General features: G+C 38.5%; 2 protein-coding genes across 3 annotated transcripts in view; one reads left to right on the forward strand and one right to left on the reverse strand.

Moving 5' to 3' along the window:
* Positions 1 to 24,113, forward strand: part of top2b (DNA topoisomerase II beta) — a 29,437-nt gene extending 5,324 nt beyond the window's left edge. The window contains exons 3-35 of the mRNA XM_026942202.3: positions 52 to 142; positions 1,271 to 1,334; positions 3,124 to 3,269; positions 4,448 to 4,545; positions 5,195 to 5,407; positions 6,928 to 7,101; positions 7,416 to 7,517; positions 7,659 to 7,796; positions 8,127 to 8,265; positions 8,680 to 8,837; positions 9,415 to 9,540; positions 9,664 to 9,774; positions 9,861 to 9,966; positions 10,069 to 10,178; positions 11,163 to 11,255; positions 11,592 to 11,706; positions 12,008 to 12,129; positions 12,719 to 12,867; positions 13,404 to 13,635; positions 13,832 to 13,966; positions 14,827 to 15,027; positions 15,273 to 15,468; positions 16,249 to 16,340; positions 17,154 to 17,309; positions 18,405 to 18,488; positions 19,187 to 19,384; positions 20,216 to 20,375; positions 20,509 to 20,670; positions 21,468 to 21,660; positions 21,838 to 21,926; positions 22,078 to 22,170; positions 22,922 to 23,148; positions 23,571 to 24,113. Coding sequence (XP_026798003.3) covers positions 52 to 142; positions 1,271 to 1,334; positions 3,124 to 3,269; positions 4,448 to 4,545; positions 5,195 to 5,407; positions 6,928 to 7,101; positions 7,416 to 7,517; positions 7,659 to 7,796; positions 8,127 to 8,265; positions 8,680 to 8,837; positions 9,415 to 9,540; positions 9,664 to 9,774; positions 9,861 to 9,966; positions 10,069 to 10,178; positions 11,163 to 11,255; positions 11,592 to 11,706; positions 12,008 to 12,129; positions 12,719 to 12,867; positions 13,404 to 13,635; positions 13,832 to 13,966; positions 14,827 to 15,027; positions 15,273 to 15,468; positions 16,249 to 16,340; positions 17,154 to 17,309; positions 18,405 to 18,488; positions 19,187 to 19,384; positions 20,216 to 20,375; positions 20,509 to 20,670; positions 21,468 to 21,660; positions 21,838 to 21,926; positions 22,078 to 22,170; positions 22,922 to 23,148; positions 23,571 to 23,726 — 4,629 coding nt within the window. The 3' untranslated portion in view covers positions 23,727 to 24,113. The remainder of the gene's footprint in view (positions 1 to 51; positions 143 to 1,270; positions 1,335 to 3,123; positions 3,270 to 4,447; positions 4,546 to 5,194; positions 5,408 to 6,927; positions 7,102 to 7,415; positions 7,518 to 7,658; positions 7,797 to 8,126; positions 8,266 to 8,679; positions 8,838 to 9,414; positions 9,541 to 9,663; positions 9,775 to 9,860; positions 9,967 to 10,068; positions 10,179 to 11,162; positions 11,256 to 11,591; positions 11,707 to 12,007; positions 12,130 to 12,718; positions 12,868 to 13,403; positions 13,636 to 13,831; positions 13,967 to 14,826; positions 15,028 to 15,272; positions 15,469 to 16,248; positions 16,341 to 17,153; positions 17,310 to 18,404; positions 18,489 to 19,186; positions 19,385 to 20,215; positions 20,376 to 20,508; positions 20,671 to 21,467; positions 21,661 to 21,837; positions 21,927 to 22,077; positions 22,171 to 22,921; positions 23,149 to 23,570) is intronic.
* Positions 24,114 to 24,772: 659 nt separating this feature from the next.
* The window catches only part of LOC113543808 (retinoic acid receptor beta), a 142,859-nt gene continuing 139,663 nt past the window's right edge, over positions 24,773 to 27,968 (reverse strand). For both annotated transcript variants that reach the window (XM_026942279.3, XM_026942280.3), the window contains one exon: positions 24,773 to 27,906. In XM_026942279.3, the coding sequence (XP_026798080.1) occupies positions 27,701 to 27,906 (206 nt within the window). In that variant the 3' untranslated portion in view covers positions 24,773 to 27,700. The remainder of the gene's footprint in view (positions 27,907 to 27,968) is intronic.

The raw sequence follows: 27,968 nt of genomic DNA on the forward strand, positions 1-27,968 counted from the left end.
GTTCAGAAAGATTAGTATGCACTCATTTCAATCTGTGCTTATTATTTCCAGCAAATGTGGGTTTTCGATGAGGAGATTGGAATGAATTCGCGAGAGATCACTTACGTCCCTGGACTGTATAAAATCTTTGATGAAATTCTTGGTAAGTCGATGCCCTGGTACACTTCTCAATTACTCACATCTCAGCACTGTGCCTCTGGAGTGTAATTGATTTTCGTAAGGATGCATCGATACTGTTATTTGTTTAGATCGACTCTGAGTATGTATTTTTTTTAGATTCTTATACCTAATTAAGTAATCTGTTTAGTAGTAATCAATCAGCGACATCACAGAACATAATATTTAACTCTGTTTATGTTTCTATGGTTTCTATAATGACCATGAAAAGCGCACACGTGCGTTTGCTACACAGCTCATTCTTTATAACGTTAGCTAGTTCATTTTAAATGAAGTGCACTAGCAAGCTACATTGAATAGAGTAAGGTTGCCGTATAGGAGAGCAGGTTTGGATTCGCTGCACAACTGTAAATAAAGTACTTTCATTTTTACTTTCGTTGTGTCGCAATCCCTCGTTGTAAACGACCAATAGTGGCTGATCAAGAACAACATACTGGGTAAGAGCCATTATTTTCACTCACCGGAGCCAGCGTTTGCTCTTAACAGTGAACTCCTGAAAAGTTTTATGTTTAAGATGTTTTAGCTTTCAGGTTACTAGTATTATAGGAAGATGCTGTAGTTCTGTCTCTTGATGTTTTCACAGAGCACAGTTTGCAGTCTGCTTTGCTTGCCTTCATTAATCGTGGAATAAGTTCAGATCGCTGTTATTTTTAATGCCACAACGTTCGCTAGGCTTACGTCACACAGTATCACATGGTTTCAGATGTCGTTATCGAAGCATTTTTATGAGTATGAGTACATGATCACGGTGTTGGACCGATATCATTATCAGTATCGATGAATCCCTAGATTTTAGTTCTGATCATTACCACTTACAGTCACACACACTGTAGTATAGAATATAGTTATGGTATAGTGCGTGCCTTTATTAAACCAAAAAATTAGAAAATTCCTGCCATTCAGATGATCAGAATTAAAAAGCCATCAGTATCATCCTCATCAGTTTAATCAGAAAATCAGGAATTCTGCAGAGATGATTATTCCCTGTGTCATATCCGCTTTTAGCCGCATCAGTGCAGTGATCAGTGTTGTGTTTAATGAACCGGTCTATTCATAGTTCCAGATTTAGCCTAATTTTCTTTTCTCCTTGCAGTTAACGCGGCTGACAACAAGCAGCGAGACAAGAACATGAACTGCATCAAAATCACCATCGATCCGTGAGTGCCTTTTATTCCACTTCCCTCGAGAAGCTGAAGAATATCAGCCTGTTTACACTTAAGCTAACATTCTGCCACTTAATGAATCATCTCACAGGGCTGCTTTCTCATTTCCCTACACACTCGCGCTAAATAAATAAAGACGACAGCTCGCTGTGCTATAGTGGTTTATTAAGGCAGAGTGTTGTTCCTTTCAGCAGCTTGATCATAAGTGTTCAGCAGCAGGGAGCTATTAAAATGCCCAGCGATCCTGCGCTTATTATTATTTGTTTTTCCTGGAATGGAGCGTATCATGATGTCATGTGGGCTTTCCACAAGCTCGTTATACTCCGAGCAGAGTGAATTTGCTTTGCTGTGGAGAGACTTTGCTGTATTTCTTCCTGTATTTCTTCTGTATTGTCTTAAACACAAGCAACTGTAAGTTATTGTTGTGTAGAATTGAGGTGTAGTGTGAGAGATTACACACAGGATGAATGCTTGTTGCTGAATTATTACACTTGCAGCAGAGTGGATGAAATATTTTGCAGCACTGTAGTATTAGCAGAATTTTTTTTCATTGCAAATTAATGATTGTTCATTGCTATTGATTATTCTGATAATCAATTAAGCTACAGTTTTTCTAGTGATTGATTGATTATTTGGATTATATAAAATATAATAAATACTGAACATATTTATTCCAAAATATTCCAGTTAACAGGTCACAAACCAAAATACAATATTACTGACATTTTTCACACAATCTGTCATGTCATGAAAATGATCAAGTGATTATGTTGGCATTTTTTTTCCAAATCAGACACACCAACTAATGTAAGGTCTCTTTTTTTTTTTTTAACTTGTTTTGCAGTTTTTCTTACAAATATATATCATTAATGACTTATTTGCAGTCTTTGACACAATTATTCCTGACTTTTCCAATAAAGGTTTTCAGGTTTGACTGTTTTTATTGTCAGGAATCAGTGAATCGACTCCCGGCGCCATCAGTGTGAACTGAAAGCACAGTGGTGACCCGATGGCTTAGAAATATATTGTGTACATTAAGAAAATGAAATGATGATCAAGATCGATAAATATGAATTTGTGATAAATTTGTGATACAGTTGGACAGCTCAACAGAATAACCACGGCTAAACTCGGGACAATATGTTTTAACTGTTTGTTTTGTTGGCTGCAAATGAATGAATTATTTCTAATATCAAAACATGAGTTATGTCCTGAGGTCGACACCAGAGTGTAAAATGTTCCCAAAACAAAACAAAAATGTTTAAAAGGTTTTGCTCGTACCTTTTTCTCTGTTGTAATATTCTCCACCATTTTCCATCGAATGTGTTTTGAGTCTAAATGAAGCAGGTAGTGAAAGAAGCTGTGGAGGAGCAGGGAAGGATGGTGCAAATAACTAACAGACGAGGAGCATGTTAATGAAAATGTTTAAGTGAGGGATTTATTATCTGAGTTGTATGAGAGAGGGTGATTTGAAGGTGGAATGTACTGGAGGGAGACGAGTAAGAAGCTGATGGCATGCAGACTACTCTTTTCACATTCACTTCACCTTCAACACGTGCCAACCGGCTGTGTCCTTTTCACACACACACCACACTCGTACACAAACACACACACAAACAGATCAGCATATTATCCTCACCCACACATCAACTCATTTACACTCACTAGCCTTCTCAGGTTTTTATCTGTGGTTTAAACAGAGAGTGCTGCCTGTTATCTTTTCACCCAAAAGATGGTATTTCATCTCTCTTCTCATCTGTTGTGTGTGATTTTGGCCTGTTAGGGAGTCTAACATCATCTCCATATGGAACAACGGGAAAGGAATCCCTGTGGTGGAGCACAAAGAGGAGAAGATGTACGTCCCCGCTCTGATCTTCGGACACCTGCTGACCTCCAGCAATTACGATGACGATGAGAAAAAAGTCACAGGTAACTACAACAGTTAAAGAGAAAGTGCTACATTAAAAACAATGAGCTGCTAAATAATATATGAAAACACATCAAAGCATGCTGCTGTGTTAGCACTGTGCCCTGGGGTGAGTTTCTTTTTGCCATACAGAGTACGGATTATTTTCTACATTTTGAATTCAGGATCACAATTTTTTTAGTTTTGTTTATTTCATTAAATTTAAGAGTATTTTAAATATTTCTAAATAGCCTTTTTATATTATACAGTATAAACCCATATTCCTTTAAATATATAAATCTTTCAATCATAATTAGACTGGTCTCTAGTGCCTTTTAAATGGTATATCCTGTATAAGCACAGTAAATCATTTAATCATATCAAACAAAAATAAAATCAGCAAGGAATAAAACACGACGAGGCATGCTGCTGTAGGAAAATAATCAGTTCAGCCTTACACAAAGCAGAGGGATGTTTTAATAACAGCCCCACAGCATTTCATTCCTCTCATTCCATGGCAGTTTGCCAGCTATTAATTATTAAAGAACAACGTCATACTTTTTTTTTATCCATTTACAGTTACTTGTAAGGTTGTGGAGCGTAAGTGAAACAAGTTAGTTCCTTTTATCACTTACATTAAAGCAGCTATAAACAGCCATCCTGTTACTTTCTCTTGAAATTAATAAGACAAACAAATTTATCTTGTTACCGAGAAACTGCAAAATGCATCGTTCTGTGTCTATTTAACACGGATTATACATTTTCCTTTGTTAAGTTTGTTAAGATTTTTTAAATCTGTTTATCATTTAAAATAGATTACATCGTACAGGTTCCTGTGTATGAGCTGATATACTATAGAAATGAATTGTTAATATTAGAACGAGCGCATTAACATAAACCTGTGATTTGCTTTGCAGCCACAACTACTGTCAGAGCTGCTGTTATAGAAAATTAATCAACCCCTCATTAATGTGCACTAATCAGTACCAGACATTATCTAATCTAACAGTATATTATCAGCTAAAATACGTCACATACATCACCAGTGACGCGTTGATCACAGTATGATGAATCGTGTAGCACTAAAGCCTGTTTGTGCCGAGTAATCAGTATTCAGTGTCATTTTTAGCCTTGTACCTGTCGTCTTGCAATCCAGATTTTCCCCCTCCTTAGACTCAAATGTCTTATCTGTGTTGTGCAGGTGGAAGGAATGGCTATGGTGCTAAGCTTTGTAACATATTCAGTACCAAGTTCACAGTGGAAACTGCCTGCAGAGAGTACAAACACAGCTTCAAACAGGTACCAATAACTGCTATTCCATTGAAATAAACATTGTTTAAATTTCAGGAGAATAGCAGTGAAAATTGTGTGATGGAATGAGTTTTATATGGATTTTGTAGGGTTTTGTGACTTGCTGAGGTGAGTATTCGTTAAAGGAGCACTGTGCGAGGTGTCTGTGGGTTTGAACCTTTGAAGCACAGATATTGTCTATGCAAGGTGGTGGAACGACGTTCAGCTTTTCACTCACAGGTTCCTGGTGGTCTTGATTTTGATTTTTATACCAGATCTGACACCTTTTGGAATTGACTTTGGGGATGCGCTGTTAATTTCACAATGTGTCAGACTGGATGTGTGTATATAGTACATGAGATAAGCAGTGTGCTTTAATTATCTTGTCCATCCAGATTTTTGGAGTCGTTTGAGGACAATAGAGTCTGACTCTCTGTATAACCAGCGTTTCACGTAACTGTAGACAGTATTGATTTTCTCCTGGTTGTATTTCTTTAGATATAATTTGGTAATTAAATCATGTAGTGCTTTTAAGTATTTTTGCATGTCATTGTGAGGAACTACATTAGTAATTGAACTTGTTTATTAAAACATGCACATGTTAGAAGAACACATTCACTAACTGATGAAAATCTGTTTTGCTTTCTGTGCCTTAAAGACATGGCAGAACAACATGACAAAAACCAGCGATGCAAAAATCAAGCCCTTCGATGGGGACGACTTCACTTGTGTCACATTCCAGCCTGACCTCTCCAAATTCAAGATGGATAAACTGGACAAGGATACTGTGGCTCTGCTGACGCGCAGGGCGTATGACGTAGCCGGTTCATGCAAGGGCGTTAAAGTCATTCTCAACGGCAAGAAGCTGCCTGTAAGTCACAACATACTGCATGAAAGACAAATTAGATTGGGCAAATTGTATCATATGTAGCCATGACCTTGTGTGTAAGATCAGACATCAGCACAGTAATACCCAGTATGTACACAGTATGTTGTAGGAATACATAATAATATTGTTCCTTAAATACCCGTCTACTCTGGCTGAGATTGTACCCAGTTATCTCTTCGGCTTTTCTGGCTTGTAGTAATTCATTCATACAGCCTGTAATCTTGGCAGTCCAAATGCTGTGTGTTATCACCACATTATCAGTGTGAGCCAATTATCGTAGCTGTCCAGAGGCTAAGAGTCACATGAGAACATGAACATGCAGCCTGCTTCACCTCTAATGCTAAGCTGTCTTAGCCTCTGGGTACATCTGATCCGAATGTAGTCATTGCCTTCAGCTTATTGGATTTAATGTTGCAACTTTAAAGAAGAAGAGCCCTTAATTGTAAAATTGCATGTTTGGATAAGAGACACAACTGAAACAGCTGCAGCTAGAGGCTGTGGTTTTAACATTTCCTTTAAGCAGCTGGTGGGTGAAAACAGCCTTGCATGCTTTTTAAACGTTTACAGTTAAACACGCTGTACTATTTTTCTCAAACAAACATCATAAGGCAGTAGAGCACAAAATTCTAACAGTTAAGAAAACACAATACATCCAGATGTGTTTAAATTGTAGTTTTAAATAAAGGAAGTTGGAATTAAATAATGTGTTATTGAATAAAAAGTATTATACAACGGCACTGTTGAGACTGATGATAAACAGATTTTTAAAAAGGTGTTATTTAACAAAGTAGAATATATAGTCATTGATGTGGTGAAGGTTTCTCTATGTAAATGTTTATTTAACATTTATGGAAGGAGTCTCCAGTGTCAGCACTTTGTAACACTCGGGAAGTTTGCCGCCGCTGGAGAGTCTTCAGGACAGAGGATTTGTAGCTTATCAGTAACATGACAAGCTGTTGTTTCTTTTTTTTTTGTCTAACTTCGAAAGAGAGAAAAAAGAGAGGCTGGTTACTGAATGTCGCTTAATAGCAGTTATAACTTAAGTGATATCAGAAACTTGTTTTGTGGATGTTCCATGTCAAATGTCATTTTAAATGGATAAAAAGTACTATGTGCTGTGTACTTCTCCTTAAGTCTAATAACATTATAATTGTTGACAAAATGTTGTATAAGAACAATAAATCACTTTGGGGATGTACAATTATTAAAAAAATATTAAGCTTCGGGGTGGTAAAAGTAACTCCGCTTAGCGTCAGTGCCCCATCACCACCCCCTTGTCGTTGATTATTTTCCTGTAACAGCACACTCCAGCGTATTTATTCCTTACTTTTAGATTTAATTATTCCTGAATATAGATTTATCTTTGCTGTACGTATCTAGAACAGATTTGCACCAATTAGCCGGTGCATTAACTGACAGTGAATTGCAGTTGTGGCATTATAAACGATGAACTAACTGGATTTCACACATTACATGCTCTCTGCTTGTGTGTGCTGCTGCAGGTGAATGGCTTCCGCAGCTATGTGGATCTATACGTGAAGGATAAGCTGGACGAGACTGGCGTAGCACTGAAAGTAGTAAATGAGTCGGTGAACGAGCGCTGGGAGGTGTGTCTGACCATGAGCGAGAAGGGCTTCCAGCAGATCAGCTTTGTCAACAGCATCGCCACTACAAAGGTAGCTGGAGCGCTTGGGCTGAGCAGTGTGACCATGTAATATTGATATTGTTATGTGTCACAATGCACTGTACAATTTCTGAGATCTCATTTACAGTTTGATATCTTTTTATAAAGTTTTTCCAAAAAATATTATAAAATTTTAATAATTCATATTTGTAATTATTTTAAACATTACAAACGATGGAAGAAGCTGATTTAAATGTTCTTAATTTTTTTTAGTGTCCCTTTTAAATTTTTGAACAAATTAAAATATCAGTACCTTCACATTAGGCCAGCGGGCCAGGATTAAATTTCTAATGACTCGTCTCACAGGGTGGCAGACACATTGATTATGTCGTGGACCAAATTGTGTCAAAACTCATCGAGGTGGTGAAGAAGAAGAACAAAGCAGGAGTGTCAGTGAAACCATTCCAGGTTTGGACATTAAACACTAGCATGATTACGGAGATATTTAACAATATCAGCCATATTTTGAATTATTCTTTAAATGCATATTTATTTAAATTAATAAACAACGTGATGATGATGATGATGATGTGAGTTGATATTTTTCAGGTCAAGAACCACATCTGGGTGTTTGTGAACGCTCTGATCGAGAACCCGACCTTTGACTCTCAGACTAAAGAGAACATGACTCTTCAGACTAAAAGCTTTGGCTCTAAATGTGCTCTCTCTGAAAAATTCATAAGAGCAGTAAGTCACATTTTGATAAAAAGATTGTTTGATGGTATCAAAACATGAATTTGGGATTTAGGTACAGCTCAGCCCCATGGTTTGCAATCTCAGAGTTATTTTTGACCTTCCCTGCTGTTAGACACTTGACATAGCTTCCGAAGAACTCGATAATTAGCTGATGTGTTATGTTTGTGAAGAGCATGTTGCTCTCATAGCTGGAATGAGAGCTACCTTTGTAGCTTTTAGCATTTTATAAACATGTTTTATTCCTTATGTATTATTATTGTTCTTAAAAACATGATACTGAGTGCGGTGTCTGTCAGTAACTGGTCTCTTATTGCTATTCAGGCTACTAACTGTGGCATCGTGGAGAGCATTCTGAACTGGGTGAAGTTCAAGGCTCAGACACAGCTGAATAAAAAGTGCTCTTCAGTCAAGCACAGCAAGATCAAAGGCATCCCTAAACTGGATGACGCTAATGATGCTGGTGAGTTCGGACCGCTCGAGTGTTTCGTGAATGAATCCTAACACATATGGCATTGTTTTTCTGAGAGTTCAGACTCTTTGTAGATGATTTAGCTAACAGCAGTCATGCTTTAATGTAGACTCAAGTCGCTCTTTGTGGAAGCACTCTGACTTCTCTTAAACATGCATTTACATATTCTGAATACCTCCAGAATACTACAGATTTCATTTTGTCTTATTCACCATCAAATATGTTAACATGAACCAAATTATCTGTTTGTCCTTTGACTCTTTACTATTTCAGAGGTTTAGCATTTGCTTTATCCTCATCTATAACCCTAGTAAAGCACTGCAAGTATGGTTTGTCGTATGGTTTGTATCCTGCTGGTGAATTTTTCTGACGTGTGCATGATGGCTGACTCTTTCTCATGCTAAGGTGGGAAGCACTCTTCTGAATGCACTCTGATTCTTACTGAGGGAGACTCAGCCAAATCGCTGGCCGTCTCCGGACTGGGCGTTATTGGACGAGACCGCTACGGAGTGTTTCCTCTAAGAGGCAAGATCCTCAATGTGCGGGAGGCCACGCACAAACAGGTGAGCACAGATGCTGTGGTAGTAAAGTAAAGACACATGCTGAATTGAGCCGGGTTTTATTTGCAAGGTGCTTTTATCAGTACACATTGTCACAAAACAGAAATAAGGATGTAGATTTAGATCTGTAGTGAGCAACAAAAGTCGACAGGGGCAAAGAAAAACTCCCTACAGCAACTTGAGTAAGAAAACAAGGTCTCAAAAAGGAACTCATCCTTCATTGTATATTGAGATTATACATAAATAATAAATAAAGATAAATCTTTACAGTATATAGGCGTAGAAGAGTAAAGACAAACAGAACTAAGTGTGTAATATGAGCACAGGACAGTCTTTATGATTACAGCAGCAGTATAACTCTACAGTATCTAGGTGAAATTATCCACTGAAGTAAGAGCAAGACTGATTTTTGGGAAGTACAAAACTTTATGGTTTCAATGTGGGAACAGCAGCAGAAAGTGAGAATGAAAGTTTAAAAAGGGCATTATTATGAATTATATTGCTTAACTTAAATAATGTGCAATCTAAATAGTATATGGATGCATGTTCAGTGTAATTGTATTGTTTCTTCTGTTCGAAGATCATGGAGAATGCAGAAATCAACAACATCATTAAGATTGTTGGCTTGCAGTATAAGAAGAGCTACGATGACGCAGAATCCCTAAAATCTCTACGCTATGGCAAAATCATGATAATGACTGATCAAGTATGTTATGTCTTAAACGTGTTATAATCTCTTCTACCTCTGTGCTAATGCTAACGGACAGAATGTTTGTATGCATGGAGTTTATTATGAAGATTACATTTATTTTGCTGTGTTTGTGATTAGGATCAAGACGGTTCACACATTAAGGGCCTGCTCATCAACTTCTTCCACCATAACTGGCCATCCCTTCTGAAGCACACGTTTCTGGAGGAGTTCATCACCCCGATTGTCAAAGTACGACCTGCCGTATTCCACAATGCAGAAAAAAGTGTTGCATGTTGATGCGGATTCAGCTTTAATATTGATCACTTTGTGTACAGGCCACTAAGAACAAACAGGAAGTTTCCTTCTACAGCATTCCAGAGTTTGAAGAGTGGAAGAAGCAAACAGAGAATTACAAAACATGGCATATAAAGTACTACAAAGGTTTGTTTTCATTTCATGGAATCATTTTATAAAGCAAAATATACGTATAGATTAATCTCTATAGATTAATTAACGATGTTATTTAATAATGTGATGCAATAGGTTTGGGTACCAGCACAAGCAAAGAGGCAAAGGAATACTTCGCTGATATGGATAGACATAGGATTATGTTCAAGTATGGAGGCACAGAGGACGATGCTGCCATTACTTTGGTAGGTTTCAGAGGTGGGAAGTGACAAAATGCAATTACTTTGTTACTTTGACCGCAAATTCAAATCCCAATGATGCCACAGCCATCCGTGGCCAGGAGCCCAAGAGAGCAAAATTGTCCGTGTTCTCAGGAAAGGAGGGGTGGCATAACTCTCTCTCTCCTATCAATCACAGCAGCACTAGCCAGTCATGGGCGTCTGTGAGCTCACGCATGTGTAAGAGTGCGGATATCGCTTTCCTCCGCGTGTGTTAGGCCACCCCCTGAAGTTGCACGACGTTGCATGAGCAGCAGTTCGAAAAGTTGCGGTCGGCTGGCTTCAGGGGTGTGGAGGAAACACGTAGCCTTCGCCATGCCTGGTTGGTAGCTGTCGTGTGATAGGGGAGAGCTACCTGATGGGTGGGAATTCACCATGACTAAATTACGGAGAAAATCTGGGGTAAATCCAAAAATAGAATGTTTTTAAGCATTTTAAGGGTTTTTCTTTCACCTAACAGTTCTGACGTTTACTTACTTTCAAACACTCCATCACTGCAATTCTCTATATTCATACATTTGTAAAGTCATAAGGTGACATTTTAGCATCACACACCTACAGGGAGTCCTAACAAATCTACACTTTTATAAATCAGCAAGAATGAGACATAATGCTCATCACTGTAATCTATCTGTTGTTTATTTTTTATCAATTTGTAGAAGCTAGCTGCACCTGTTACCAGAACATTTATTTAAAAGAATAGTTGATCATTTGGATACTTTTACCACCTCTGCTAGGTTTAAATATCAAGTTTAGAATGCTTTGGTCTTTTATTTTCAGGTTACCTTTGATATTTCACCTTTGGTCGAGATATTATGTAATATAACAAGTATAAACATAAGCCTCACATAATAGTAGATCAGATAGTATATCAGAATTGTCTTTATCGGGATGTAATCAGAGGACAGTATAGTAATTGTAGTGCTCTGCCTGTTTGTCCCCTCTGTAAAGGCCTTCAGCAAGAAGAAGACAGATGACAGAAAAGAGTGGCTCACTAATTTCATGGAGGACAGGCGGCAGAGGAGGCTGCACGGTCTGCCTGAGGTGAGACCTTTCACGTCCACCTGTCCATCACACACACTTCAAAGAGAGATTCGGGCAAATAAGTAACAAGCCTGCTGAGCAAAATGCCCTTCCCAAGTATGAAGACACCACTTTGAGAAGATAAAGCTATTGATATGCAGGGTTTTTATGTTTTTATTGTTTATTTAATTATTTTTATTTGTGAACTTGTGAAGATTGCATGTAGTTCTCTCCCGGCAGTGGGGATTAAGATGTGAAAAAGTTTTTGCCCCTTTTAGTCTTAGCTCATGTAGTAGTTTATCATCTTTCCGACAAGACGGCCATTTTGTAATAAAATGTTTTTTATTTGTGTTGCAGCAATTCCTGTACGGCACTGCAACTCGGCACTTGTCATACAACGACTTCATCAACAAAGAGCTGATTCTCTTCTCCAACTCCGACAATGAGAGATCTATTCCGTCCCTTGTTGATGGTGCGTCTCCCGTATAATGTTACACATTACAGTTACACAGATTGAGTGTGTGTGTTTGTGTGTGGCAGGTCTTTTGTGGCATCTAAAATACATTTCTTTCAGATGTTTTTTTTTTTCTAGCAGGCATTTATTTCCCTTCGGGGATTAATAAAGTTTATCTTATCTTATTTTGTTTTTTTTTTCACTGAAACCTACAAAGTGTGGAGAACATGGATATGAGTATAAAAAGCGCTACATAACCACTTGTCTTAAGGTGATTGTCTGAGGGTGTGTATGTGTTTGTGTGTGTGTTTGTGTGCAGGTCTGAAGCCGGGCCAGAGGAAGGTCCTGTTTACTTGTCTGAAGAGGAACGATAAAAGGGAGGTGAAAGTGGCTCAGCTGGCTGGCTCAGTAGCAGAGATGTCTGCTTACCATCACGGCGAGGTGTGTGTGTTTGTGTGTGTCTTGTGAGGGTTTTTTTTTTCCACTGGCCCCCAATTCAGTACTAAAAGTTTTAGCTGTTTGTTTTTTGTTTCTTGCTCACTTTTTGTTCGTGACATTTACCACATCACATTACACTCAACATGTTTGTGCTGTCAAAGGGAACATTGTGCAATTTTTTTTCAGCCTGCACAGACATTTCAATTAATTTTCTTAAAAAAGGTACCATTGCAAATTATTATTTCTGTGGCGTAAACCCAGCTTGAACTATGCATTCACATTAAAATCTTGTCATGTTGTAAATTTTTTGTCATCACCGTGAGTGTTCCTGTCCTCTCTAAAGTTGGTGGGAAAATTAACTAGAATCCCAAGTACTACTGGCTCCTGTTTGGGCCACTTCTTGTATGTGAATGCACAGTGAACAAAGGCCCTAGATGATGTTAACATTGTTAATGTATCTGCGAACCTAACACGTGAGTTGTAAACAGTAATACATGCATCCTGTGTTGCATTATAACGTACACTTGTTTCATAAGCATCACCGTAGAGCAACTTAAAAGCATTAAACAAATTATGTTTTTGTCATCACCAGCAAGCTTTAATGATGACCATCGTGAACTTGGCTCAGAACTTTGTCGGCAGCAACAACATCAACATCCTGCAGCCCCTGGGTCAGTTCGGCACCCGCATCAACGGAGGCAAAGACGCAGCTAGCCCCCGTTACATTTTCACCATGCTCAGGTTTGTCAGTCTATGGAGAGGTTTTGTGTGTGTTAATGTTCTTTACTGTGGAAGGGGCTTGGTCTAGATCGTATGTTCTCAGCCTTGGGTTCTCAACCTCATGTGGGGTCATATGAGATGCAGATGGGGTCACAGAAGATTTTTTTTTTTTTTTAACCAACCTTTATATAAGATAGCTCTAAACCAATAATTCTGACAATGGAATAATTTATAATAATAATTAAAACCTCTTTAAAGCCAGACCTTTCTTAGCCTAGGCCTTTTATTCAACTGTCTCCTGAGTCTCTCATTAGACCCAAATAAATAGAAATAAGCACACTCTCTGGACTGTACATGTCCTTACAGTATCGCACCATAAGTTTTCAAAGTTGTATGCCTATACCTCAAGGCCTACTGAGAAAAAAAATGAAGGGATTGTGAGAAATTGGGCCTCTTAAAATGGAGTCACTGTTTAAAAAAAAAGAAAGAAAGAAAAAAGTCGAGATCCCCTGCTCTACATATTTCTTACACTCTCTCTGTCCCTGTGTTGCTAACAGTCCACTGGCCAAGCTGCTGTTCCCACCTGTGGACTCCAACCTGCTCAAGTTTCTTTACGATGACAACCAGAAGGTGGAGCCAGAGTGGTACATTCCTATAATCCCCATGGTTCTGGTGAACGGAGCAGAGGGTATTGGGACCGGCTGGGCCTGCAAGATCCCCAACTACGACCCACGAGAGATCGTCAACAACATCAACCGCATGCTTGAACATCAAGATCCTTTGCCTATGGTAAAAGCTTCACGCCACAGATACACACACTCGCTCTTCTAGTGTAACATCAGAACTGGCAGTAAAGGCAGTTAGCTTTAGCCTGCTACGTTGGTTTGTAATGATGATTTTGGTCTTTACACACCTTTTGTAGTGTTCTGTGCTCTTGTGTTAAATGTACTGACATTAAGAGTTGCCTTTCTGTGCCCTTGTCCAGCTTCCCAGCTATAAGAACTTCAAGGGAGTGATCCATGAGCTGGGCCAGAACCAGTATGTGGTCAGTGGTGAGGTCTCCGTCCTTGACAAGAACACCATTGAGATCACAGAGCTTCCGATACGCACCTGGACTCAGGTATGCTCAGCCATTTTAGCAAAGTCAGACATCATGCATTTAGGAAACTGGAATAAAGTTTGTTTATCATTTAATCAGTATTTGTCTATAAAAAAGAAAAAAATCATAACCTTAAAATATAATAAGTTATACGCAATAGATATACACCTTTATACCACAGCTCTATAGAATTCTCAAATCTGATTGGTCTGAAGTTGTTGATTAATTCTCTATAATAGCAGCTCTGACAGTAGTGTCGGATATAATTCAATTCACAGGTATATATTAATACGCTTGTATGGACTTACGTGGGTGGTCCACATAATATAAGGCTAATAAATGGATTTAAAAAACATTTTTAAACAAGTTTTCCAGCATGGTAGAGTCTTCAGGACAGAGTGCTTTGTGCTTTCCTGGTTTTTAGTAAAATGACAAGCTGCGATTTTGTTTGTTTGTTTGTTTGTTTGTTTTAAATAAAAAAGAGTGCCTGGTAAGGAAATGGGTGTTTATAGCTGCTATAATGTAAATTATAGACATTATAGTTACATTAACTATAAACAGTTAAGATGTACAATGCGTCATTCATAATACATGTTTATTTGTTGGCAAACTGATGTGGTATAAGAGGAATAAAACACTTTGGCACTTTGGGATGTGCTGTTATAGGAAAATAATAAACTTTGGGGTGATGTGATGCATTGGTTTGCAACACACCAGCCCAGAGTTTATTATTTTCCTACAACAGCACACCCCATCATGGTTTACTTTCCTTACATTTAGCCTTTACATTATTAGAAATAAAGGATGAAGAAAAAACGAACCCATGGCCCATGGTCTGATTTGAGGAACGATTCCACTGTCTTTCTTTATATTTCATGCAGGCATACAAGGAGTCAGTGTTGGAGCCCATGCTACAGGGCACAGAGAAGACCCCAGCGCTCATCTCTGACTATAAGGAGTATCACACAGACACCACAGTGAAGTTTGTGGTCCGCATGACGGAGGAAAAGCTGGCCCAGGCTGAGGCAGCAGGCCTCCACAAAGTCTTCAAGCTGCAGTCTTCTCTCACCTGCAACTCAATGGTGAGACAGTGTATTCGGCACTAATAAAACACACTCATGAGCTTATCTCATGAATTTGTCATACCACAACCAGACGATTATCTGTTGTTTCATATTTGCTTTTTTTTTTTTTATAGGAACTGCAAAATCATGAGCTTGTTTGTTGTTTAGTTTTGGTCTGTTCTTGTTTAGTCTGAAAAGTGTTTTCTCAGAGTCAAAAATGTATCCTCTCTTTCTGTCTCTCTCTGGGGCTTCTGTGTATGTAGGTGCTATTTGATCACATGGGCTGTATGAAGCGGTACGAATCTGTGAATGATATACTGAAGGAGTTCTTTGAGCTGCGTTTGCACTATTACAAACTGAGGAAGGACTGGCTGGCTGGCAGTTTGGGTGCCGAGTCATCAAAACTCTCCAATCAAGCACGGTTTGTTCTTGAGAAGATTGAAGGGAAGATTTCAATCGGTGAGATTCATATATTCAATAGAGTTTTTTTTTTTTTTTTTCAGATCTGTCTTGCTTTAACACTTACCATCATGTAGTCTTGTTGATTTTTATACTTGTTCCTTGTTTTCACTTTAACTTGATAACTAAAATATGACAAAATGAAAATATTTTGTACTATACCATCAGCTTCTTATCTGCTTTTCTGCTTCCACTGATAATGAGTGATCACAGCACCCCACGTGGATAGGGCCATGACCTGATCTCTCAATGTGGACTTCTGTTTTTGGACTGAAGAAGCTTTTAAATAGTGTTTTATATTTAACAGGGAGAATTTGAAATGTTTAGAAGGAATGTGAGGACGGAAAAAATAGGAAACCAGCGTGACCAATGATAAATAGGTTACAATGACAGCCTTACTGTAAACACATGGAGGCTTGGTGTGTTTGTGTAAGGACACGTGCAGACATCCTGTTTGAGTAACGGCCTCCCATAAAACCACAGATCAAAGTTATAATGCTGGCTCAACATTTGTAGTGGGCTTTATCAGTAATAGGCTTATTGTTGTGTGTAAATTGGTCATAACAGTTTAATCTTCAGCCATAAATCTCTATAGTTTTACTGTTGCTAATGGAGAACGAGATTAATAGACCCGTGTCTGATTTGATTAAGAACTATATCTCAGACAACACCTTGATTTTTTACTGTCTGTCATGCAATATCAGGGTTTCCTTTCTGTCAGTAAGTATAAAGCGTCATAATTTGCTTACAGCAAGTTTGAATGTTTTAACCTTATTCCAGAGAACAAGACTAAGAGGGATCTGATCCGGATGCTGGTTCAGAGGGGGTACGAGTCTGACCCAGTGGCAGCTTGGACCAAAGCTCAAGAGAAGGTACAGGACACACACATTAGAGATACACCTTACATCAGAATTATGTTATTAAATCTAGATGTGTCTAGGTTAGCTTGAAGACAGCTTGACATAGCTGTCACTTATGAAAGTAAGACACGCAGTTTGTTACTAACTCACTAAATTAAAACATTAGCTGCTCAGCTTGTGTTAGCTACAAACTCATACTTTTGAGCAGTATTCTCTTCATTTAGCTACCAAGCTAAACAACTCCCTAAGGAAATAACATGATAATGCCCAATGGACCAGTTTTAAATACTAAATACCATCTTTTATTTTTGGGAAAATTACCAGTTTATCATTAACTGAATTTGTTTTTATAGTTTGACTGTTGAGATGGTTAGCTTAGAGGCTTGCTAGGCCCTAGCCAGGCTGTAGGTCCGACAACTGCTATAAGCAACAGCCTTTTGGAAATAAAACACTATATATCTAAACATAAACAATGACACTGCATACTTAAAAGTAGAATAATTATATATAAGTGTCACTTGGTTCCAGCTCTCAGTACAGGCAATGGTTGAGGCTGTCATTGCTGTTTAACTAAAGCCCAAATTGGACTGGTTTAGTTTTACTAATCCAGGTGGGAGAGTGTAATTATTACACTCTGGGATTTTAGTCACGTCAGTAATTTTTTTCTGTGCTGGAAAATTTATGCCGCATTTTACCGTACATAAAATGACCTGTAGAAATAACCTCATGTAATGTAAACTATGTCCAGATGGTAAAACATTCCGTTACGATCACCCTCTCATTCACTGGATCGGCTTTTTCTTTAATCTCACATGTCCATTTCAGGCTCTGGAGGATGAAGATCATGACGGCAACACGAGTGACAGCTCAGAGGACTCTGGCTCCTCATCAGGTCCTAACTTTAACTACATCCTCAACATGCCTCTGTGGTGCCTGACCAAGGAGAAGGTGGACGAGCTCCTCAAACAGAGAGACATGAAGGTACATCGCAGCAGAAAATACGACATCTCAGATAAACAGATTGGTTTAAAATAGTTTGAATTGAAACTGCGTTCAGTTCAGGTCAGTTGAAACATCTTTAAGCAACATGCGCAGCCTTTATGCATTTTTAACATCTGAGTACACTATTATGAGTTATCACGTTTGCCTCACACCTCCAGGGTTGGGAGTTCGATTCCGGCTTCTGCCCTGTGTGTGTGTGTGTGTGGAGTTTGCATGTTCTCCCAGTGCTTCAGGGGTTTCCTCCAGTACTCCGGTTTCCTCCCCAGTCCAAAGACATGCATTGTAGGCTGCCTGGCATCTCTAAATTTTCTGTAGTGTGTGAATGTGTGTGACTGTGCCCTGCGATGGGTTGGCACCCTGTCCAGGGTGTCCCCTGCCTTATGGCCTGAGTGACCCAGTGTAGGATAAGCGGTACAGAGAATGGGTGGAACTACAGATGAGCCAAACAACATTTGAATCTGGAATGAAAGACAGTCGCGTAGGTGTTTGAACTCTCTGATATTAAGACACTCCCTGGAAGCCCCACCCCCTCTCCCATCCTACATTAGTAATCTTTTGGTCGATGTTCTTGTCTTTACTCGATTTCCCACTTGAAGAATGAACTGACGCAGTGCTCTTCGTTTCTGTTTGGGTTTGGTAAATAGGTTTGAATTCATTAATGTGAAATAAAATCTGCCAGTGTATATTTAACTTAGCTAAAATTAGGCAAGTATATAGTTAACATTGGCTAACTATTTATTTAACTATGGCCCCTGAAAATTAAAAAAAAAAAAAAAACGAACAGTACTTATGGTTTTGGTCTGAAAGAAAATCTGAAAAAGATAGCCCTACCATGAAATATCAGTTTTTAGTGTGAAATGTCAGTTATTAGTTGTTTCTAATGAGGTATCATTTCACAGTATAATCGTGCATTACATATGGTCAGTGTTTTAAAGGTACTTGTGATATGCTCTGAAACGCCTGTTGTCTTATCACAATAAACACAATAATTGCATCTATTTTTATGAGTAAATACATTTTCTCTATACACGTATAATGGTCTGATTTTGTATTTTACATGCTGTGTCATTTCAGAAAGCAGAATTGAATGAACTGCAGAGAAAATCTCCAGACGATCTTTGGAGAGAAGACCTGGCTGTGTTTATTGAAGAGCTGGACGTGAGTGTTACACAACACAGCTATTTCAGGCACTTTCAGGCTATTTCAGGAGGGTTCAGTCATAAACCACTAAACTCCAGACAAGTTATAAACACGAGCAGTCAACTATTCTAGTGCTCATTATATCCAATCACAACATACTAGCTGAAATTTCCTAATTGATTTTGGCCTAACATAACTTTAAAAAAAACTGTCTATAGCTTATTTTACTTAAAAAGTATGTGGTGATTGTCAGTCCTACTAAGCATGGCAAAGCAGTAATGATGGCAGGTGATGCAAAGAAAGCCAACTGTGACAAGACTTTAATCTCAGTGAAAACAGAGAGAAAAGTCAGAGCGCTAACTTTGTCACACAATATCAAAAATCTAATTAAAATACAAGTTCATGCTAAAGTATTGTGCTACTGCTACCATGAATTCTGTCAGGATGAAATTGAGCTCATTAATATTCAAAATGCTTTTAGAATATTACATTTATTCAGTCAGCTGCATAGTTTTTGTCACATGTTGTTAGGTAAAGCAAAATAATTTCATGTATGCATCAGACTGTTTATTTACATACTGAGTCACCAATCATTCCACTTTTTTCTGGTGGGCAAAATTTAATGAATCATACAAGCTACATATATGTGTATGTTTGTGTGTCTGTGGTTACTGAGACTAATCCCTTTTTTATCTCTGTATTTTTCCGTGTGTCAGCGGGTGGAGGAACAAGAGCGTGAGAACAACAGCATGGGAAAAGCAGTGAAGCTGGTCAAAGGCAAGGTGGGCAAGCCCAAAGTGAAGAAGATCCAGCTGGAAGAGACACTGCCTTCGCCCTTCGGTCGGCGAATAGAGCCCCAGATCACACTCGCCATGAAAGCTGACGCCTCCAAGAAGATGACCAAGAAGAAGAAGGTGAGACAAAGAGAGAGCAAGAGTGTGTAGTAATAACCACACTCTGAATAGCATCCACACCATTTATGGCATACTTTAGATTTGCTTTTTTAAATTATTTTTTAAAGTGTAGTGCACTATAATTTCTACAACACCTTTATCTTGCATATTCTGTGTAAGATCTGTATATAATGCATTTTGGTTTTGACCTAACACTGAATTTGTCCTGTGTGAACATAGATAGAGATTTTTACAATACAGCTAAATATAAGTGACAGGAAAATATTTTTATGGGTAAATTAACAAAAAAAATGGAAAACATAAAAAAAATTGGAGTATCTCATGCTTTTATTTGCTTAGGAAAGAGGCATAATTGTCATACTGTAATTTATGTGTTACAAGATTTTAGATTTTAAATACGTAAATCGTTTTTTATTGAATTTTTGAAAAAAAAAAAAAAAAAGAAAAAAAAAAGTAAAGTTTGAATGCAAAAAAATACTTTAAAGGAGTTTGACATCCCTAGTTTATTTTTATCTGAAATGTTTGGTACAGCTGATATTTTTTTAAAATTATAAAGTCAATTTGTGCATCAATGTAGAATATTTTATTAGAGAATTGAGATGCATTTAGGTTTGCGGTGTGTGTAGGGCTGTTGTAGTTGTGCTGTTGGATGTTAACGTGGTTGACACGTGTGTGGGTGCTGGTGGCTCTTGTGAGTGGTTACTGTGTGTTGCTTTGCTTTCAGAGTTTGCTGTTTATCCAAGAGTGTGATGTTTATTCAGTCACTATATATGTATATTTAGTTTCTTTATTATTATTTAGCGTCCAAGCTTAAGTGTGTGTGACTTCCAGGGTGATGCGGAAATGTCAGTGAAGGTGGAATTTGATGATGACGGCATGATGGACACGAACGGTGCAGCAGGAGACAATTCAATGATTTCACCGTCTGGTCTGCCAAACCCTGGAGCCAAACCCAAAGCCCCACGTGTTAAAAAGGAGAAGAAGGAACCTGGTAAAGAATGAAACAACACTTACTCTTAGTCATTGAAGCTGTACATACCTTTCTCTAAATATTACACCATATCTCGGAGCTTAGACAACATAATTTATAGATGACTGTCATATATGGCATGCTTTCCAATCAGGCGCTCCTAGACAGAGGAAGACTCCAGGCACAGCAAAGGGCACACCCAAGAAGGCAAAGAAGAGGAACCCATGGTCAGATGATGACGACAGGTCTGACAGCGATCTGGACGAGAGCGAGCAGCCTGTTATTCCCCGAGACACGACGTCCAGGAGAGCTTCAGGTGCGTTTTCATCTTTTCCCCATTTGCTGTTCTACGCAGCTCTTTTTCCCTTTTTAAACTGAAAGCTGTACCGGTATGATGCAAGCTAAGTGCAAGTAGAGTGCTATGCAACTGCATATCTCCTTCCCACACAACTCTCCACTGGCTACCAGTTTCATTTAGGATTCAAAAATAGCAGCTAAAAGTGAGAAAAGTGATAAAACGTCCTGGAAAGAAATGTATCCCCCTGGTCTGTATTGAAGAGGAAAGTCCACATGCACAAACATAAGAATGTAAAGGAGCTTAAAATATTCTGCATGGAAGAGTGGAGCAGAATCCTTCTACAAATGTCTCTGAACTTGTTAGGCATTACAGGACGAGACTCGGAGACAAAAAAGGAGACAAAATGTTCATTGTAAGGGTGCCGATCATTTCGAAACTAGTGTTTGGTTGAAAAAAATTGCACACACACAAACATTTATAAATCTTTTGTAGAAGTTCTTTTTAATATATATTAAGTTTGCTCATTTTCATGATGGGTGCCAATAATTCTGGAGGGCACTGTATATATTTATAGAACGTTTAGTACATTTTAATACGTTTAATCGTTCAGTTGCATTTTTACTTATTTTTATTTATTAACTACAGTACATTTTAAAAAGCTCAGCTGATTGTGAAATACTTGTAGTATTTTTCAAATCCTGCATTATATATTTAGAGATGCATTTATAAATAAAAAATATTCTAGTGTTATTACATTTTTGTAGAAGTGTTTGTCTGCTTTTTGATTTGTAAAGTTACTCTGTTTTGTCTCACAGCTGCAAAAGCCAAGTACACCTTTGACTTCTCTGAGGAGGAAGAGGAGGATGCTGATGAAGACCAAGATAATGAGCCACCAGCTTCACCGGTCCACTCCTACAAGGAGAGCTTTAGCACTGCACAGAATAACAATGATGAGGAAGATGAAGATGATGACGACGACATATTCCCTCCTAAACCAGCAATCACTTCGTATGTGCATTTTTCACGCGCATGCGCTGATTCGATTTTCTGTTTTTCACAAGTGTTTTTCATCCATGGTCCTGGTCCCTTTCAAGAAAGTTTAAGAAAACATTTTTACTTCTTTATTTCATGTTGAGTGTGTCGACGCGCTGTCTAAATTTATTTTGTAAATGATTGTATTTGTAGGTCTGCCTCAGAAGCCAAGAAGAAGAAGGAGCCAGAGAGCATATTCTCGTCATCCAAACATGCCTACTCGGAGAAGAGCAGTGACAGTGGTGCGTGTGTGTGTGTGTGTGTGTGTGTGTGTGTGTGTGTGTGTGCGCGTGTGTGTGTTTCAATCCAAAATAGTTTTCATGCACTTTTAAACAGGACCAGATTCACATCAGCATACAAGTTCCATGACTCTGTATTTACTGTGTGTTACAGAAGTGAAGTCTGACAGTGATGATGACAGGGACGCAGCGTTCTCATCCTACTCCAGCAGCTCAGCGTTTGAGAAAACCTCTCCTACAAAGAAAGGTAAAATTGCAACTGCTGCAGTTCTGTTTGCACACTGCAGTGAAGACGTTCGGCACATTCTATGTAACAGTATGTATGTATTTACCATACACTCACCGTTTATTAGGAACACCTGTACACCAGCACATGGCATGGTTGCTGGTGGCAGATGGGCTTTCAGGAATCTCCTGGGATTTTCACACACAACAGTCTCTAGAGTTTACACAGAATGGTGCAAAAAACAAAAACATTCAGCAAGCGGCAGCTGTGCAGGTGGAAATGCCTTGTTGATGAGAGAGGTCAGAGTTGGCAGGAAGGCTATGGCAAGTAAAATAAACACTTTTTACTGTGGTGAGCAGAAAAGCATCTCAGAACACACAACATGTCGAACCTTGAGGTTTGAAGGGGCTACAACAGCAGAAGACCACGTTGGGTTCAGGATGATCAAAACTAGGCAGTTGAAAATGGATGAATGTTGTCTGATCTTTTTCCATTCTACTAAAACTGCCTTGTTTTGCCTTAGCTTTAACTGTGAACATTAACTTAAGCTCTTGACCTGTACGATTTTATGCATCGTGCTGCTGCCGCATGATTGGCTGATTGGATAATAGAATGAATGAGCAGGTGTCTAAGTGTTCAGTGAGAGTATATGATTATATACAAGACCGTTAGTTTGTGTTCTGTGCGTGTTATGCGTGGTTTGTGGTTATTCTTTTAAAACAACATTTTAACTTCTATTCAATCATTTCGCTTTTGTCTCTTTTCATTACAGCTAAGAAGCCTACAGAAGTGGCACCTAAGCCCCGAAAACCTCCAGCCAAACCCAAGAAACCCGACACCTCCGTGTGGGACTCGGACTCAGACACGGCAGCTAAGAAGCCCCCATCTGCTCCATCCCTTAAAGGCCCAAGCAAAGGCAGGGGGAGGAAGAGGAAGCATTCTGACTCAGAGGAAGATTACAACCCTGTGAAGAAGACAGGAAAAGCTCCAGGCAGCAAAGTGAGTGACTCATTAAAAATAATTCTGTAGGAGTGATGGATTTTCATTAGCTTGTAGTATTTTCTATAAGTAAATGAATTCATTTATTGTAATTTTATTCAGTCCTTAGTCACTAAATTTTTTTCCTTCATTTTTAACAAAAAAAAAAATCTACACACTGCAGCATTATATCACTCAGTGTTTATTTTGCTGATAGCCTGTCTGCAATAACACCTCCACCCAGCAATGGTCCGATAATTTAGTCACTTCACTGAATCATAAAATCGTATAGTAACTCTGGATTTGGTTTGTCACTCGTGCTCTGTTGCTGCATCCATAGCTTTCAGTTCTGCAGTTCACCGGTCACTTTGTTGTCTTTAACTAATGTAACAGCTTGAGCTTTAATGAGCTTTGATGAAAGACATCTGTGTGTTTCGGTACAGAAGCAGAAGAAGGCAGCGTCAGACGAGGATGAAGATGAAGTGAACAGTAAGAGTTTCAGCCGCTTGGACACAGCCCGTGACCGGTCAGGTCGAGCCAAGAAAGAGGTCAAGTACTTCGCCGAGTCTGACGATGATGACGACGATATGTTCGATTAGGCAGCTTACCAGTACTCTCTCTCTGTCTCTCTCTCTCTCACACACACACACACACACACACACACACACACAGACACACTCGCTTGTTACATCTTCTGTCCTTTGTCCTGCAGACTTTTGTACATTTCTTCACTTGCCAGTTTTATTTTTCTTTATTTGTGATGTTAAATGCTTTTTACTGTGTAGCTGTTTTACAATTTTTATTATTATTGTTATTATTAATATTATTATTATTGTTATACAGGTTTTTTTTTCATCAAACTGTATTTGTCCTAAGCAGCTTTTAGAAATTTAGACTGCGGTGCTCCAGCACATTTTAAATGTTGAAAGTAAGAGACAGTGTACCTTTTGAGATGAACTTGGAAATAAACATGAAATGTAAAGGTGTTTGTGCTTTTTTAAGTTTGCTTCAGCTCTTATGGAGACCTGTGATCATTTGTTGGTGTTGATTAATTTTCTATAACAGCAGCTCTGACAGAAGCGTTGGCTATAAGTTAAGTCACAGTTTTACATTAATGCGCTCGTTCTAATACGTTATCGTTTCTATAGCAACAGCTTATTCACAGGGACTTGTATGGCTGTTATTTAACTAAGAAATATATGATATAGTGGAGCACTTATGGAAGGAGTCTCCAGCGTCAGTGCTTTGTAACAGTCTGAGGTAAAGCTGTAACTTTATGTAAGGACTACAGGCTGGAGGGCTTTGTGGCTTTCTTTTTTTTTTGTATTATTAACTTAAAGAGTGAGAAAGAATATATGAAACAATTTGTTCCACAACATTAAATGTAACTATAAATAGATCAAAGTCATGACATGCTGTTCTTTAATAAATAAAAAAATATAACCATTGGCAAATTACTATGATAGAGGAATAAATACTTAAGGAAGAGCTGCTACTTTTAAAATAATCAACTTTGCGGTGATAACAGTAACCCCCACTTCACATCAGTCTGCATCACACCAGTCCGTTGTTTATTATTTCCCTATAACAGCACGCTACATCATGTTTTATTCCTTACAAAAAAACACAGGAAACACCCACAGTGTCCAAATATCTCCGCACATCTTTATTTTAAAATAAATATATTTTCATTATTTCACCAAGAGAGTTCATGGTAAACAGCATATGAACATACAAAGCATTGTTAATGTACAAACAGGGCATAAATGAGCAAAAAAAAGAAAAAAAAAAAAAAACAGTAAAGATAGATGCTGCTTCTGTGGAGGCATGACCTGGACAGGTTTATCATTAAAGTCTTCAAGACGTGCTGCTCCCGTCCACAAGTCCTTTAGGGTTCATTAAGTCAATCAAAGTATTCCTCATGACTGCAGGATTTTTTTGGGGGAAAAAGGCAAACGTGACATAAACATGATATTTCTTTGACTCCAAAATGATGCACGATGCAATAGGATGGTGTGAAAGTCAGCAGAAAATCACGGCTTATTCTTAATGTTTTTCTTTCTTTTAACTTTTCCTCAAATGTTACAGGATTATTCCATTAAAGACTCTATTCAGTCCAGCTGCTTGAGCTTAGAGGAAAAAGTGACCATGTCTCAACACTGTAGCTGAAAACTGTAAATGTTAAAAATAAAAAAATTTGTTCTGAAGAGAAAAAAGAGCAGTGCAACTGAACTGTGGGACTGTGAGCGTCACATTTAGTTTCAGTCACATAATTACAGGCTCTCTGAGATGATGTCAATCAGGGCTTTATGAGTGGCAACAGAACTTACAGATATTATTACTGAAGAATGAAGAAATACATAAACCTCTCCGTCTGTGCTTGGCAGGAGCGACAAGTACAGCATGTACAATACATTCAATGTCACAACCAACACATAATATTCAGTCGTGATGGTCTGAAAGGCCACAGATATCCACAAGCTGAATAAACCTACCACCTTAACAGAACCTGGGAAAAGTTCACAACATAAAATGTTGCCATCATACTGATCAACACCATCATCATCAATAAAAACAACAATAATAACCATGAAGAAAACCAGTTCTTTGACTAGTTCTTTAAAGATGTGGATATGAATGTAGATTTCTTCAGTTCTGCTGTTTGGAGCTGAGGCTTCTGAGGCATGAGGAAAAAAAACATTCATGAGCTGTGACGAAGAGGCATCTTGCGATTGAAGAAAGAAAAAAAAACTGTAACACTGTTATGTAAAGTCATTTAAAGTTGCTGTAAGTGAAAAATGTTTGATTCCAGTCTCTTGTGGTTGAACCTACTGGAGTGACATTTACTACCTGACCACATTTCTCAAGTGCAGATTCCCCAAAGGATCAGAAGCACTGAAAATCCAGCATCTGAAGCTGTGATTATACTTTCTCTGCCTTATACATTTACATAATTTCATATAAATGTTTCAGGAGCTAGTTTTAGGTTTTAAGTAAATTTTAAGTGCCACTGTAATTTCGAAATCTTGCATCATGTGAGAAGTGTGTGTATATGTGTGTACTGAAAGTCATTTCCATAACAGGTATTTTTACAAAGACAGCTTAATTTGAATAAAAGAAATTTTTTAGGATCAGCACAGAATTTTGAGAATTGTGCTCCATAATTGCACTGTGTTTTGGGCAAAGAACGGAGAAAGTTTTTTTTTTTTGGCATGTTTTACTGCCAAAAACTACTAAAGGAAGATTTGCGATTCAGGTAATCACATTGAATTGATGCTTTTTTGGGGGTAAATTCCACATACACACTTTTACTGGATTTAGTTCCTTCCCAAATCCCAGATTTGATCCTGAGCTCAGGTTACTGTCTTTGTAAAGTTTTGCATGTTCTCCCCGTGTCTGTGTGGGATTCATCTGAATACTCCAGTTTTCTCCAACCTCCCAAAAACAGGCTCGTGGGTGGATTAGCTACTCTACTTTGCCCCTAGGTGTGACAGTGTGTGCATGGTGCCCTGTGATGGACTGGTATCCCATTCAGACTGTATTTCCGCCTCATTCCCAGTATTCCTGGGATAGGCACCGGATTCACCACCACAATGATTTAAGATAAAGTGATACTGCAGGTGAATGAATGAATATCAACTCAATAAGATGTGCATGTCACATCAGAAATACAGAGTTTATATCAACTTGCACTTATAGATTTGAAGTGAAAATGCTGCTCCTGTGGACTCCCTCTATTACTAATGAAAGGTAATGACAGTTAGTCATTAGCTAGTCATTTACTGTGTGTGTGTGTGTGTGTGTGTGTGTGTGTGTGTGTGTGTGTGTATGTGTGTGTGTATTTTCCTGATATGAAACAAATGAAGATACAGAAACAAAACAGGATTAAATATATGAATATAGAAAATATTAGACTGCCATATTGTCTTTATGCCAGAACATTCTATATAGATTTCTTTTAAAGGAATTTATATGAAGAGCCTCGTTTAAAGATGCACAGCTGAGCTTATTGTCCATTAATGCTCTTTATAGTGCCCTCTAATGGTTAAAGGTCATCTGTTCATCTTTAAATTTAATGTTTCGCCTCAAATGATAATATTAAGACTTAAAAAAGCACCACAAAATGTGTCATACAGAGGTCTATTCATACGATGGTATGTACAATGCATGCCAACATGAACGATGGCAGAGAGACATATAGAGAGAGAGAGGGAGCGGAGGACGAATTAAGAGCCTGTCATGCAGGTTTAGCAAAAATATACACAGCAGACCTGAGGAGTTTCACCTCTGTTAGGCATTCAGTAACACACGAATGTGCTCGCATACACACTTGAGTGTGCTGCAGGCTGTGCATGTTGGAAGTTCCATAGTACGAATGCTTGAATGTTTTTAAGCGCAAAGCACATTTTCATCCTGGACAACCGTCCTTGTTTCTAGTGTTTTTGTAGTCATAGATGAAGAAAGGTGGAATAAATTCTTTAAAAAAAATGTTTACACTGGGGATAAGGTAGCACTGATGGTCCACTTGTACTGTGCACAATAAGAGAGACATGGGGTTCTCACTACTCTGCTTCTAAGGTTCCTCGCTCGACGAGGAAGAGGGTTCTGGAGAGGGCGACGTGGCAGACTTCAGATCGACGGAGCTGCTATTTTCTTCCACACTGCTCTTTTCCAAAGAGCTCTGTCCATCCTGGCCCTCGGAGTTCTCCAGCATCTCCTGAATGAGAGGAGGCATAGAACCAGGGATTTCCATCTTTAAAGAGATGACTCGCTCGGCACCTAGAGACAAATAAGAAAGGGAGAGAAAGCTACATTAACGTATTCATTCATTCACTAACTCA

The sequence above is a fragment of the Pangasianodon hypophthalmus genome, chromosome 29, assembly GCF_027358585.1.
Source record: "Pangasianodon hypophthalmus isolate fPanHyp1 chromosome 29, fPanHyp1.pri, whole genome shotgun sequence".
In the NCBI taxonomy this organism is placed as follows: Eukaryota; Metazoa; Chordata; class Actinopteri; order Siluriformes; family Pangasiidae; genus Pangasianodon; species Pangasianodon hypophthalmus.